Source organism: Ambystoma mexicanum, chromosome 1q, assembly GCF_040938575.1.
Source record: "Ambystoma mexicanum isolate Mex_15411 chromosome 1q, UKY_AmexF1_1, whole genome shotgun sequence".
Classification (NCBI taxonomy): Eukaryota; Metazoa; Chordata; class Amphibia; order Caudata; family Ambystomatidae; genus Ambystoma; species Ambystoma mexicanum.
The window spans coordinates 790,092,186-790,108,115 of record NC_090922.1 but is presented as its reverse complement, the minus strand read 5'-3'; the positions used below and the strand labels follow the sequence as shown (position 1 = coordinate 790,108,115).

The following is a 15,930-nucleotide window of genomic DNA, read 5'->3' as shown; positions in this document are numbered from 1 at the left end:
GAAACGGGGCCGTCGCCCCTAGGATGTTTCTGGCTCCCTTCCACCTGACAGGAATAAAAAACACCATCGCCGACTCACTCAGCAGGGAGCTGCGCTCGTGCCACGAGTGGGAACTGCGCCATGATCAAGTGGCTCGACTCTTCCAACGATGGGGCAAACCCCAGATCGACCTGTTCGCGACGGCGACGAACTCCAAGTGCCAGAGGTTCGCCAGCAGGTTCCCACAGCCGAGGAGCATGGGCGATGCTTTCTCGTTCCCTTGGGACGGCCTGTTTCTATACGCGTTCCCTCCATTGCCGTTGCTGCTCCGCCTCATCAGCCAGCTCAAGATGTCCAGGTGCAGGATGATCCTCGTCGCACCGGCGTGGCCGAGGCAGATCTGGTTCCCAGAGCTTCTGGACTTGTCAATGTCCCCGCCAGTCAGGCTGCCGGCGGACTCGGATCTTCTCTCCAGAGAAGGAGGGGCCATTCTACACCACGACCCACAGTCGCTGAACTTGCAGGCCTGGCTCCTGCAGCGCTAGAGTTTGGAGGGTACGATATCCCAGCTGATTGCAGAGATGTTCTTGCAAAGGCCAGGGCGTCCTCAACTCAAGTGTTACGGTCATAAATGGAAGAGGTTCTCTGTCTGGTGCCGTGCACAGAAGATTAACCCTCTGCGGATTACGGCCCCTCAAGTGCTGCTGTACTTACTGTCACTGGCCAAAGCTGGACTGGCTCACGCCTCCATAAAAATACATCTGGCTGCCATCTCCCTATATACCAGGTCTACGGAACGGGCGTCCTTGTGGTCTCATCGCCTGGTAAAGGAATTTATGAAGGGACTATTCCGTTCATTCCCGCCGGTGAAGGCTCCTGCCCCGGCGTTGGAACTTAATTTGGTGCTGACCAGGCTCATGGGAGCCTCATTCGAGCCTATGCACTCGGCGCCCTTGAAGTTCCCGTCATGGAAGACAGCGTTCCTCGTGGCCAACACCTCTGCACGACGAATGGGAGAGTTTCAATCCCCATCTTGCAAGCCTCCGTACTTGACTTTTCATGACGCAAGGGTAGTGCTTAGCACGCACCCCTCCTTCATGCCCAAGGTGCCGTCGGACTTCCACCTCAACGAGCCCTTGGTGTTACCAGTTTTCTTCCCGTCGCCTTCGACGCCGGCCGAGAGGACTTCGCACTCGCTGGATGTAGCTAGAGCGCTGAAGTTCTACGTGGACTGCACGAAGAGTTTTCGGAAGACGTCACAGCTATTTGTGAACTTTGGGTCTGTGAATCAAGGGAAGGCTCTCTCGAAGACTTCCATTTCCAGATGGCTCCCCGGCTGCATCATGCATTGTCACTGGTTGGCAAACCGACCGCTGCCCGGCCTTCCGTGAGCCCATTCGACCAGAGCGATCGCTGCTACCACGGCGTTCCTGTCCGGTGTACCCCTGCTGGTCATCTGCAGGGCTGCTACGTGGAGGTCGACGCACACCTTCACAAGATTCTACTGCGTCGATCAGGACTCCAGGGAGGAGTCCAGGTTCGGCCAAGCAGTACTGCGCAACCTGTTCGCTTAAGGGTGAGCCTGGTGAGGAGGTAAGAGATGCTTAATGTTGAGTTGTTGTATTGCTTAATGTTGAGCCTGTTGCCACCTCCCGTGGTTGTGGATGTGTATACTGCTATGTATTCTTTTATTCATGAGCATGTGAATCCATGCCAGACCCCATGCTGGAGAAGGAACAAGTTACTTACCTCTAACTGTTGTTCTCCAGCATGGGTCTGGCATGGATTCACATGCGAACCCTCCCACCTACCCCTCTGCGGCTCTTCACTTGGTCATACTGCCACTTGGCGTGCTACCAAATCTGAGGATGGCTGCCCGATGCGTGGCTTAGGGAGAGGGCAGTCATTGGCTGAGGGCAGTATGACCCAGAGATCAGTGATTGGTTACTACTAAGAAAGACAGATCAGAAACGAAACTGATACTGATTTTTTCTTTACAGAGGATTCCCAGCCTGACGGGGAATATTCATGAGCATGTGAATCCATGCCAGACCCATGCTGGAGAACAGTTACAGGTAAGTAACTTGTTCCTGGTGTACACATTCACTTTTGATGTGCCCTAACAACGAAACTAACATTTTACTTTTAGAATGCAGTTAGATTAGTCTTGGAATAGGCAAGTGAATAAAATCACCTGATAAGTTACCTTCAGTTACTGAACTAATGTGTAAAACGAAGAAGTAACACTATGCAAAACCTTAAAGCATAAGGTACTACCCGTTCAGTCCTTGCCTAGCTAGAAAAGAGAGGGCCTGGAGTCACAAAATGCACCCAGATACCTACGGGTTTGGCTCGCTATATAAACAAACAAACCATTCCCAATGAGTTCTCTTCAGAAGGCTAGGAGTCTTTTTAAGAGTCTGAACAATTTGGCCAACAGTCCGTTTGTTGCAGTCTCAAAATAACATTTGAAGAAAGGTTCTTAGGAGACCCTCTTCCAATCCAACCACCTTAAGGGGAAAGCTCGGGGGAGGATCCTTGACCAGAACTCCAATCATGGTCCGGCAGGGGAGAGGTAGGGAAAGCACCTATACCCTCTGTTATCTTCAAGAGGTTTCTGCAATCTCTGGTCTCCTTTTTCACAGGCCATGGTTCTGTTGAGGGGAGGTCTAGGGTGCAGAGATTACATTAATCTTCCGGTGTTTTAAGTTGCTTTACTAGTTCCTGAAGCAAGCTTGCATTCAGGGTTCCTAGAAATGGTTGGAGTAAGGAAGATTGGTCAAATGAGGAGTTGAGCTCCCTGTGAGGTGTCCTATAAAGGGATAGCTTTGTCAGCAGCAGTGAGGAAGCCAAATAGTGATCATTAAAACCCTTCAGAGGGTGCTCCGTTGAGGACAAAGGGCTAGAGGACAGGATGCAGGAGGATTACTCAAGAAGGAGCAGCTGCAGAGGGCCAGGCCAACATGCTTCAAGGGCTTTCCTTGTTCCATTGGATTACACCATGCTGGAACTTTTCGGAGGGGCCTTCAGGACATGCTGGTCCAGCTCTGCGCTCACCTCCTGAATCAAGATCATAAAGCAGACTGCCTTTGGTCGGAGCACCAGAATTTAACCAGGAGGCGGTTCAGGCATTTGGTGCACAGCCAGCTACTATGATCCTCAGGACATCTCAGCTTCTCCAGTTACTTGCTTGAGGTTCAGGTAGATTCTGAGGGAAAGCTTGGGATGCATAAAGGTGCATAAACATAGGACAATAGCCTTCCAGTCGCCATAACTGCATCATTCAAGGTTTGGGTTCCATTTTATCAGTGATGGGACAGCCAGACTACACTTTCACAGGTACATCCCGGCCCTCATCGACCTTCACTGGGTCCCACTGCACGGACAAATAACCTTCCAGTCTTGCTTCATCATCCATAAGGCAGTCGCCCTCAAGTCACCTTGCGGCTAACCTCTGCATCCCCCGACGAAACAGTGCACCACCAGAAGTCCGGACACATGCAGACTTGAAATCTGCCTCTGCAAAAAGGAAATGACCAGAAAACACGCCTTCTCTGCATAAGCCCCAAAACTATGGAACATTTTCCCTGTCAGTATCCAGTATTCCATGCTGAAGAACTCCAGACCCACCTCTTCAAGGAGTCTCTCCTCCTCAACACCTAGACCATGTTGACCCTGACGCTGCCCGCCCTCTCCTCCCTGCCCCCCAGTACAGTTGTATCCCCTCCTGTCTCCCTCTGTATCCTAACCCCAGCTGTTGATCTGTTCTGTTACCACTGAAAAGCACTCCGTTATGCATCTATAATGTTGTACACCTCTGTAAAGTGCTCTGTTGCTTCTCAAAGCTAGGTCCGCGCTCAGATACCATAATAATAATACAATGATGCTGATTGAGGTAGCCCCAAGGCCCTTGTCTGGTCTACTTTCAAGCAGAAAACCTTTATGAGCTCCGAGTTTGAGCTCTCTGGCAAAATTGCCAAAATAGCTGTTCCTTCTGTAAAAACACAAGGACACCAAATTAATTAGCTGGATCGTAGCACTTGGATGCCATGTCATTTTACTCCTACTCGGGGAGCAAGTGGCTACCAATGCAGTAAAAATGCTAGTGGTGCAGCCAAAAATAAAATGCACTGCTACACCAGCCTATGATCAACACATTTTCTGGGTGACCCAGCTCACCACGGGACAAAAAGGGGTAGTTTTGCAGTGCCACTTTCCAGATAGTATATCCTTTTACCAAGGGCAACAGTATAGGTTCAAATATAGGAATGTCAACACAGGCTTGGCTATTGATGTACTTTAACCACTTTTGCAGAAATGTAGGAGCATGTTATATAAACATAGCAGGTATCTATAGCATTTACAAATATCAGTTTAGGTGATGTGGAAGTCTCTGGTATTCACAGGATTACTCGTGTGACTCTACAGTGTAGCCCAGCCAGGGCTAGACTATCAAACTGTTGGCAGATTATTTCCAATGGGGGTGTACAGTTTGCAGCTGGTTGTGCAGCAGAAACTGGTCCTGATGGTATTTTATCAAAAACCTGCAACTAGAAACATTTAGCTTCAAAGTGTTATCAGTTTCCAACCTTCTTGATGTCTCTTGTCACAGGAAGGTAACTGCTTTCAGTTAATTGTATTACACGGATGGCTCTAGGGCGATTTGATGTACCTTCACGCTGCAGGACTACTTGAGATCAATTAATGGAGGAATGTCTGCTCCTGTTTAGGAGATTTTGGGCGGTGATGATCCAGAGGAAACTGTTCCAGTGACAGGCTGCTTCAATTATTGTCCAGTGATGGCAGCATTAAAACCTAGATATACTTTTCCTAGGTACCACTGCTTGTTAAACCACGTCTCTCAGTATTGTAAACCTTATGCATAGTAGCTGTAGTCCTGCTGGTCTGTCTAGTTACTGTTGCTCTTTGGTCCTCTCCACCCCTCAGTGTCTATGTGCACGGTCACATACTGCAGGCTCTTGGTGGTTACAGAGTCTGAGTATGTCACTGGTTGCCACACTCGAGCACTGATGCAGGTTGCTAGTCTGGTATCCACAGGCAGGGATTAACTTAAGCCTGGTTTTAGAGAGGCTGCACAGTCCTCCTTTAGTTGAGTCTTGGTGTTTCAGGCACGTTTCTCAGGCTTGAACAAGTAATGGTTGAGACCCTCTTTATCAGAGTTTTGGAGCGGAGGGGAAACTTTCATTTAGAATGTGTACTGCCTCCTTTCCTGTCCCATGGTACAGTTTACCCAGGAGCATGGATGGATGGAGAGTTAGAAGTAGATTACTCTCTATAATGCTGTGCTCCTACTAAATGTGTTTACTTAATACGCAGGATAAATCTTTAAAAAGATAGTATCTTTTAGCAGCCAAGCAAATACGTGATGTACAAACCCCTTAAAACCGACAAATACAAGACTCTTAATACTCCTCCCTGTACTCCCACAACCTTGTGGGTCATCTGTACAATGGCACAGGGCCTGGAGCATTTCCCTACAACTGCATAGAAATATTGCTTTGTTAAAGGGAAAGCTGGACAAATCCATGCCTCAACTGCGTTTGTCCACTCAAACCGCTCCATGGGTATGTTCAGCTCTGTGGTACCACAGAACTGTGCCACTGGAAGCAATGCTAATTTTGCTGCCTGATATTAAGAGACGCTAGATGCGAGTATGGATAACAAAAGATATGTCTTAAAGTGTATATGGTTTTTTTCTGGCCTACAAAATACCTCGCATGGAAGTGGAATTACTTTTTTGACTCCATAAAAAATCAAATGATTCCCAACGTTAAAAAATAGGATGTACAGTAAACCATTTCCCAGATTGGGTACATCTTTTTTATAGTGATTTAGGATCTGATGGATACTGTGGATATTGTTTTTTTACAGATTACCCCCAGCATGCATTCACCCAATCCCCATTCACCAATGTCGGTCTTCACACCAGCTCCACTGCTGCACTACACCCACCCATCAAAGGTGTTGCCATTCGAGCTGTAGCAGGGATTATTCAAGTAAATGGGTTGGCAGGACACTGGGTGGTGTGATTCATTGGCTTCACATGTTTATTTTGGTACATGAGTTGTGCTTGTCCATTTCAAGAGGTTTATCTGCAGAGGAAACGCAATAATCATCTGCATCGGTTACCAGGCTCTGTCTGTATTGGTTGTTCTCTGTACATAAAATCCTTGCCTTTTCATTGAAGTCAAATTTATATTGTCCTGAGGGTATCTACAATTATTGTATGTGCTTCGTGTTGTAGGTGCTTCATGCTTGTATGCTTCACTTGTGTGTATGCTCTCGGGTCTGTTTGTCCCGCAGCAAGTGCAGTTTCATAAACTCATGAAATATTAGATTCCCAGCTTTCGAGTTTGTGGGCAGCTTTTTTTTTGAGTGCCTCAAGCATGTCAACCTTTTTAAACAGCAATGTAAATTCTCTATTTCAGGAGAAAGCGCTGCAGAATCCGTCGCATCTCATGACGCCAGGGAGCAGCCTAGTTCTGCTACTGCTGAGCGACCAGCCCCTCGACTCCCGCAATCCCCACGAAGACCACCACATCCACTGCCCCCAAGATTGACCATTCACGCTCCTCCACAGGAACTAGGACCACCAGCACAGGTGCCTAACGCAATTTGAAAATGTGTGTAGCTGTACAAAATGCTGTTGAACGTCAAGGTTTTCGTGCCTTCTCGCACTTCATGCCCGAATTGAAAATGTTCCAGACTGGGCCCAGTGCTTCATATCTTCCCTTTGCAGTGTATAGGCACTTTATTTACCATGTTTACTTCGACAAAAACCCACAGCCCTTTGGGATTGGTACTTAGTATTACAGCGGAGCACAAATCGGCATTGGAGGGGTTCAAATGAGACTGGGACACTCACATTATTTGAGTGCGAACTGATGATTGATTTCCTATATTTATCCATTAAAACCTGTATTTTTTTAGATCATCAGTTTTTCCATATTTGTCTGTTACTTGACCTTTGACGGTTTAACTAACTTATAACCGATATTTTTAGGTGTGTGTGTATATATATATATATATATATATATATATATATATATATTTAACATTCTCAATTGCCAGACCTTTTTTCTTTGTTTTATACTGTAACTTTTTTTATGCTGAATAAAATCTTTCACCATTTTTTTGTTTTAGCTTGTTTATTGAGAACTGTTTTGTAATGGATACGTGTTTGGCAATATTTCCTGGAGCAGTATTTTAGATGATGGGCTCAAAACGGTTACATTTGGAACAATTGTAGGTTTACTTACACTTGTCTCGTTTTTATAGCCTTCCTTTTCTGCTCTGTACACCCCAATTTATGGACCAGTACTTCTTTCCTTGTGTTCTCCACAGGGCCACCTTTTATTAGCTGTAATTTCTATCGGCCTTGCATAATGCAACTCTGTTAGGCTGTTTGTGTTTTGTAACCATTTTATTTTTGATGTGGGGCAGTATTTGCAGGCATTCAATTTAGTTGATCAACAGTATTTTAGTAAGATGAACTGTTTCTAGTCTACTACATGCCTGCCCCATAGAATATTATACATCTGCAACACATTGTTGTATCATCTACCTTGCGTTGACTGCAAAGTCAGTACCTAAGCGGTAGCTAGAGCTCTATATTCAAGAATTCATGATTTTAAGTGACTATTGGCATGCATGCATGCATGAATGTTGGAGAGATTTTTCAAAAAAACCAATGGGACCAACCGTTAAGTTCCCAACAGTGCACCCATCAAGTTAGTCAAAACTTTGTAAATTGGTGAGTGGCAGAGAAGTAAGGCTTTGCCTTCGAGGCAGAGCGGTCTGCTATGGAAATACAGTTTAGTCTAGATAAATGCACAATACCGATATAACACATGATAAACCGCACATACTATACCGTAAAAATGTACCATTTAATTAGCAATAGATCAATGTCAAAAAAGAAAAAGTCAAGGAAGTACTTGGAAAATATAAAAACAAAGAATATAAGAGAAACACAGGCCGGGGTTAGCCATTGATTCAACCCCACTCTACTAAATACAGTATGAAGACTACCTAATAGGGGAGCACTAGGCCTTTATGGTTCCTCCAAAATGAGGGAGAAAAAAGGTTACACACACACACACACACACACACACTCTTCAGGAAACTGTTAAAAAGGAACAGGTGATGAAATCAATAATACAGTCTTGAGTTCAAATATGGCACAGTTCTTCCCACAAAACAAGTAGAAACCATGTAACCACACACAGTTAAAGTAACACCATTATTTAATGTGGGCAAGACTGAACTGCAGTGATGTATTGTACTACTGGTATATAAATTCACCAGTATGATATACAATTATGCTTTTGAGTGGAAGCTCCAGTACCCAGTGAGGGTCAGAGACTGTCTAGGAGTCCACATGTGTACCTTTTTCTTTTTTCTGCACTTTTTGGACGTTCGCAAAGTTTCCAAATGTTTCTTCCATATGCATCAACAGGACAGATCCAAAAGGACTACCAAGTTCGATATGGGCTTGTTTTACCACACACGGTTCGCACAGTACAGTAAGAGGTTCAACCAGCCAGGTGGGGGGTGCTGAGCGATGCCCAAAGAAGAGTTTGAGCGCAAGTTTCAAGAACTAGCAAGCAAAGGAGAGTTGGCTGCAGCGGGAGCCCAAGGCCCATCTTTTCTAATGGCGATCAATGGAAGAAGGGCTTCTTGAGGATCCAACTGCTCTGGGGCCATGGGGAGTGGGGCACACTTTGAGATCAGTGAATAAGGAGCTTGGGATGAGCACTGTTAGGTTTTTCAGAACCGCTACTTTTGTAGGATACTGTGAATCCAACCTTAGTGGAATGCCAAAAGGTTTCACATAAAATTCTGAGCTTCACTTTCTCTTTATAACCAGGACAAGCAGTTACGCTGAGGTGTAGGAGATCAGGGGTTTGATGTGAAATATAATTAGCAAACACTATAGCTTGATATTCAATCAATTGTCCACACAAGTGTTGCACCGAATTACCAATCTAGTAATTTCAAAATGGCTCTCCTTGTCCAGAAAGTTTTGTGTTGTGCCCCCGTGTTAGGAAATATGTTGAAAGAGAGCATGAAAGAAGGGTTAAGTAAGAGGGTGGGGAATCAGAAGTAGAGGTTGCAGATGAGAAGGGGAGAAGGTTTGTCTTCAGTGTGGATTTGTTAGTCCAAAATATATGGACTTAAGGTCTTGAGGGTGAAGTGTACATAAAGCTGAAAGCAATGAAAAGAACTGTGCCAAACAATACCAGGAGAAGGGAGTCCTTCTCCTGGTACCCAAATAGGAGTTGTGATAGGGACGCCAGGGGAACGGGAGTCCTTCCCCCTTGCTTTATTGGCAACTGTTTAGCACTGCACCGGAAGAAGAGTCCTTCTCCTGGAGGCAAACCTTGTATAAGGGCTTTGTGAAACCCGCAAACCAGGGAACGGGAGGCATTCTCCAAACCACCCCCCCAGCATTTTCATTGCAAGCAAACATTATTTTGGATGCTATCCAGATATCCAGGCAAAAGGAGAAGGGAGCCATTCTCCCGAAGAAGGAACTTTCTGTTAGTCTATCCTTTAGTTATAGTGTGAGGGACCGAAATAGGTTGTGACACAGGATGGTGCAGTTTATTCTGACAGACCCTTTGGTATTAGTTTTGAGGCAGAGAAACCCTCTCCTAGAGATGGGGATAGATGGGATTTTGTTACTGAAAATAAGTCTATAATCACCACAATGCCACCTTTTTGTGTCAGCTTCCTTCTTCAACAGCCTTACAATGTGTAGTTTTGCTCTAGTGGTAATTAATGCGTTTTTGTGTCAAGTGTTTTATGGCACAATAGAGTATTTTTTACATTGTCTAATTTGATTTGAGTACTCTGTGTGGCTTACTGTACTATTACACCACCCCCATATCTCTTTAGGTCTTGCCTTACAGCTCTGCTACGCATCCTTGATTTAGATTGACAAGACAAAAGTGTCAATTGCTGTGTTCAACTAACTAGAGTGGCCCCTCGGAGGTACCTGTCCACCTTGCTAATGCTTCACCGCATTTGGTGAATGACTGCATTTCCTGCTGTACTCTTTTGTGAGGGAGCGTGAAGGGTACATTTTACTGATATTATGGTGTGGACAGGAATTGGGGAGCGCGTGCCCCATAAAACAACCCCAAAAAATGCATTGAATTGGCTGCTGTTTTAAAATGTCCAACCCTCTGAACTCTCCCACAGGGCTGGTTTAGAAAAGCCATCTTAACTGGCAACATATGTGATGGAAGCAGATAAGTGAGGCACTTCTGTAGCAGCTTATGGAGGAAACTAACATGTTAGAGGTTGTATCGAGGGGAGAAAGAAAGGGCTCCAAGGACAGAGTGCAAATGGGATCCATAAGGGTCAAGCCTGCAGACACCACGCATGAAGCAAACCAGTCCACAACACTCTTAGAAAGTTGCACCCATCGCCAAAGGGACCTTCAAAAGGCCTTGGGAGAAGACAACATGGCTAGTAGATTAGCTCAGAGTGCCACCGCATCCAAAGGCACAATGCCCCGAAAGAATGCCGAATGGCTGGAATCGTTCTCCATTGCACAGGCTTCAGAAAAACATAACACTGAGAGAAGTGCAGAAATGTCTTCCAAATGTAAAGGGTGAGATGTATTTCCATACTCTCAATAAGGAGGAGCCGTGCTTACTCAGGTAACCAACAGTCGGAGCACTTGGCTGAGCAGAGGTGGTTCACCCAGACAGAAGTCAATGTAAGTAGTTCTCTCAGCTGACAGCAATACACAGACATGGTGCTGCTGGCTTCAGCAAGTGCACATCCTATGACGGCTCCTTTCCGGCCTCAGTACCTGGCCTCTGAACACCGGTAGGACGACTGCTCAGCATGCAACATCATAACGCCTCGTTCACTGAAGAATCAGTTGTCTAGGTGGAGAGCTCTTTTCTAGGTCATCTGCAGACCACCTGAAGGACTTAGTACAACAGAAATCAAGAACCAGAAAGGTAAGTACTTTGTTTTCCAAATCTCCCCTTCAGGGAGACTCCTCCCAGAAGAGTTAACCGGGCGGGTGGTGTTTATTGGATCTTGTCACTGGTCCTTGTTCAATTCTCCTAGAGCTACCGGCCCTCTGTCTGAGATGTGCATGTGCCATACCAGAACTAAACCAATGGGCTTTAAAGCGCTAGTACCAGTGTTGCACTCAAGGGGCATCGCTGCTCGGTTACTGGGCCCAGGCCCGAGGTTGACAAGCCTAGCAGGTCCATACATGGGGTCTGCACAAGCACCAAAGGCACTCCTGGGGGCGTCAAAGGCCTACACCACAAGGCTCTGCGCCAAGCTAAGTTCTCCTGTGCATTCCTTTGAAGAAGCCTGCAGATAAGAGGGTGTCTAAACCACTATCCTCCGGAGACAAAATGGCAGCTAGCAAAGGCGCAGCCTAGGCACAGGAGGAAGAAACTCCTTCCCCATGCGACTCCTCGCCTTCTGAAGTGGCGCAACCAGCGATTAGACCAAGGCAAAATAGTCAACTACCGTCAGGGCAAGATTTCACCCCCAGGGTCGTATGGTCCTTGGCCCATTGAACATGGTGCAAGGCCTACCCCACATCCTCAACGTGTCTACGCTACTGGGAGGTGGGATACATACAACCAAGGCAAGGATCTAACGAGGCCTCCAAAGGCTTCTTGGACACAAACGGCCGTCGCTCAAGCGTCATAGGCAGCTTGTGAAGTAAGATTCTTCAACCGTTACATGGAATTAATGAAATGCCAACAGATGGCGGGATTCTTAATCTTATAAAAAAGGTAATCCCACAAATGTCAATGCAGCCCATTAACCACTGTCAGTACATCCATGGGTACCTCCTCCACTGGTAATCGGAGCCCCTCCTCTCCTGGTGACGTAGATATCTATAGTCCCTATCCTAGCAACTTTGTTACCTGCAAAAGACACTGCCTACAGTACCAGCAGGGCATATGCTGCCGGTTAATGCAGCAGTGTCCCAGACGAGACCTCCCCCGTAGGGTGGTCCTCCAGGGCAAGATCAGTAACCGACTGGGGTCAAAAGGCAGCTGGACAGATATGGGGAAGAGGACATTTTGGCATCTGCTAGATTGTTCTATGACCGGAAGGAGGGCCTTGTTGAATTTCTGGATGTCCCGCCACCAAAGCAGGAACAGCCGGAGACTGGAGTCCTGGCAGAGATCCTAACTTTGAGGGCTTCCAACTAATCTGGTATCCCCCTGCAAAAGGATGTGGCAACTCTAGGTAAAAAAAAAGGGTTGGCTCAAACCTCTCTAAGCAACCCATTAACAAAAAGCTGAATGCTAAATACAGACAAGGAAGGGTAGAACATCTTATCCCACCCACACTCAGCGATAGCAGTGGCTTCTGTATGCTAAACCTTCTTCAGATGCAGCATCATCAGGGTCTTCTGTAGCATCCTTCTTGTCAAAGGAGTGCAAGGTATCGGATGCCTTCGATAAAAAGGTTTGCCTTCACGCCAGACTACATCTCCGGCAGGCGAATGCAGACCCGATACTAGTGGGTGGCTACTAGAAATTATGGAGGGAAATATCTGTTTTTTGGGGGGTTTTTTGCCCAATTTCCTTTTTCACAGTCAAGCTGCCTTCAAGTAAGGGCTATCCGAGGTGAAGAATATAGTCCAAGACCTCCCGGAGTCTTCGGTGGCACATGTTGACACCGCAATCAGACATGCTAATGCAACAAGCATGCATCGCACAGCATGGTTGCACGCTACAAAATGTAATGCAGACGTTCAGAACTCCATGCTGGATTAACCTTTTTGAAGGAGCGGATTTCTTCCATTCATCTACCTATGAGGAACTTACAAAAAAAGCAGCCAGCTCTGTCTGCCTAATCCTTAGCTATTTTAGCTAAACCTGCACTTAAGGGTTTTGCGCAGGCTCAAAGCCGGACTGACCAAAGAACTAAGTCATTCAGAAGTTTCCAGGAGAGGAGGGCCAGGTCTCCCAGCATCCACAGACCCGAACAGCAGCACACAACTCTTGGGGATTTTACTCGTCTCCAACCTCTGCACCAGCCTCTGAGGTCATAAAACAATGCCGGTGGTGTCCGTTTTCACTGCACCCCAATAGAGGGCAGTCTAGCCCTCCACATTCAACATTGGCATTAAACTTTCAAGGGCCCTTGGATTCTATCGGTCGTTTCCACTACATCCTCACTCACCTCCAGACATGGTCACCAGCACTATTGGCAAAGATTGCTATTGCATATAGAACCAAGAGGTAGAGCAAGTACCCTTCTCACAGAGAGGATTGCAATAATACTCCAGGATCTTTGTCATACAGAAGAACAACCAGGCAGCTGTGGAAAGGTTCAAGATAGTGACGCCTGTGCATATTGCAGAGGCTCTCTGCGTGGGAGGCTGGATGTGCTCCCTGGACATGGATGACGCATACCTACAGGTCCCCATTTGGCAACCACAAACAGAGATGTGTCTTCACTTTCAAGTCCTATCAATCTGTTTAATTTCAGTGCCTCGTGTTTTCCACAAATATCATGAATGTGGTGGCAACAGCTCTGCGGGCAAAGTGTCACCCCGTCTATCCCTATTTGGATGACAAGCTTGTCAGTGCCAGCTCTCCAGAGGGAGCCCATAAAACGATGCAGACTCCAAGGTTATGCTTTTCCGATATGGGTTTCCCAATTAACCTGAAAATGTTGCATCTGACCCCCCTTCCAGTCTCTAATTATCCTGGGAATCAAATTAGACACGTTCAAACAGATTTGTCTTCAATGAGAAGTGTCATGGACATTCAGAAGGCTATCGGGCGGGCGACATCTGTATGGTGGTACCAATATATACTAGGCCTTAATGGCGACATGTGTTCTTGCAGTGCTCTATGCCAGACTCTGAATGAGGAACATGCAGCTGCATCTAGCAAGCTAATGGGATCAGAAAAGGGGATCCCAATTGCAGGGGATCTCCATACCACTGGAGTGTAGCCACAATCTAAGGTGGTGGAACATGAAGGACACTTGAGAGGGGGCTCTGTTGGTCCAACCCAACCCCTTGGTCATGATCACAACTGATTGGTTGTTGGAGGGCTGGGGAGCCGCACTAGAAAATAGACTAGCACTCAAAACTCCACTTCCATGTGCTATGTAAACAAACAGAGGGGTACGAGATCTCCTCCCCTATGCAGACTGGCTATGCAAATTTGTGATAGGGCTCAAGCCCTCAACATTCACCTAACAGTGGTACGCCTTCCGGGCGAAAAAAATTTGGAGGCAGACCGGCTGAGCAGGCTTGGTGTGGGGAATTGGATATGGGAACAATGTCTAGAAGCCATGTTCTGCTTTTCAAATCCTGGGGTCAACTGGGGGTGGATCTCTTTGCCACAAAGGATAACTTGAAATGTCATCACTTTGTGTTGTAGATGGGGGCAAGTAGTCAATCTCTAGGGGAAGCGGTCCATATCTCTTGGAACAACCTGTGGTGTTGCACGTTCCCCTCCAACCACCCTAATTCAGAAAATACTTTGCAAATACAGGAAATGAAGAGGATGCAGCATGATCTTTGGTAACTCAGTGGCCATCCTCGGTGTGGTACTCTGATTTGATCCACCTAGCCATTCAGTCCAGTTCCTCTATGGACAACAGTCCCTCACCTGTTGATACAGCAAGGAGCAGCAGTGGCACACCCAACACTGGGTGCTCTAGCCATAAGGTTAATATTGGGGCATCTAGGTCTATCAGAAAAGAACCTGAAGATAATTAAAAAGCAAGAAAGGATTCAACCAGGCACCAATACAAGAGTAAGTGGTCAAGTTGTTTCTTTTGGACGAATGACCGTCTTTCTAAGCACACTTGGCACAGCCGGAGGTGCCGGTAAACACTTGCCGCTACTATTCGGCAAGAAAAGGGATAAGTAGGCGCACTACCTTATGCTTTCTATGAGAAATGAATTTTCTGAATACTGTGTAGTAATTGGATATTATTTTCAGGTGCGAGGGAGGAAAAGTGACCCTGGCACAGGATCACTACAACGTATATGTAGGCAAAGAAAAGAGAATCCAAAGACAGGAGCCCTCCTGTCCTCTGCACTCTATTTTAAATCCAACAATAGATGGTTCATCAAAGTCAAATAAACTGGTTGTTGTAGTTCTAAAGTATATACAATTTATAAACAAGATAGTCGGACTGAGAAGGTGGTTGCACCTAGGGAAGAACTGTACTCTTAAGCCTTCTGAGTTCAAATCAGTTGGCTCAAGAAGAAGAGATGCTTATCCCGAAACGCCTCAGCCACTTTTGAATTGTATAGATGGATTACCATTGCTTATCATATTCTGTTGACAGCTAATTTGGCTTTTGTATTTTTAAGTTTCAATGCTGAATTGGTTGTGACTACAATTAAAATTTTGTTGCCTTTTTAATAGATGAATGAGCATCTTTGTTGTTTTGAAGTTCTTTCTTCGTGAAGATGTCTACCTCGTCTTCCACACCGTGCCCGGGCTTTAAGAAGTGCCGGGACGGTGGGTCCAAGATGTCGGTTACGGACTCGCACAACGCCTGCCTCTGGTGCTTCGGGGAGGCCCATGACACGGATGACTGCGTCGACTGCCAGTCGCTCACGTCTAAAGCCTTGCGGGAATGCAAGAAGTTGTTATCGGTAGATAAGGTGTCCAAACCCTGGAAGTCGAGGTCTGCAGGGCTTTCGACGGACGACTCGAGAGGCCACTCGTCGTCAGAAGTCCAGTGGGACTCGGTCCCGGAGTCGGTCTCGCCACTCCTCTGCCTCTTCGAGGCACTCCCGGAACCGCCGTCATCGGTCGCCTTACCCATCCTCATCCGAGGACTCCACAGGTAGCTTACCCCACCAAGCATGCGATGCCGGAGGAATGGGCTTCCTTCGGGAAGAAAATGTTGGCGATTCTTGAATCGCAGGGCACTGGTCCTTCAGCGCCTCTG

The 15,930-nt window shown here is 46.5% G+C and overlaps 1 protein-coding gene across 4 annotated transcripts in view; it reads left to right on the top strand.

Annotated features, from left to right (window-relative positions):
* The window catches only part of TPR (translocated promoter region, nuclear basket protein), a 2,097,972-nt gene that overhangs the window by 1,743,323 nt on the left and 338,719 nt on the right, over nt 1-15,930 (top strand). For all 4 annotated transcript variants that reach the window (XM_069641376.1, XM_069641377.1, XM_069641375.1 and 1 more), the window contains one exon: nt 6,429-6,601. In XM_069641376.1, coding sequence (XP_069497477.1) covers nt 6,429-6,601 — 173 coding nt within the window. The remainder of the gene's footprint in view (nt 1-6,428; nt 6,602-15,930) is intronic.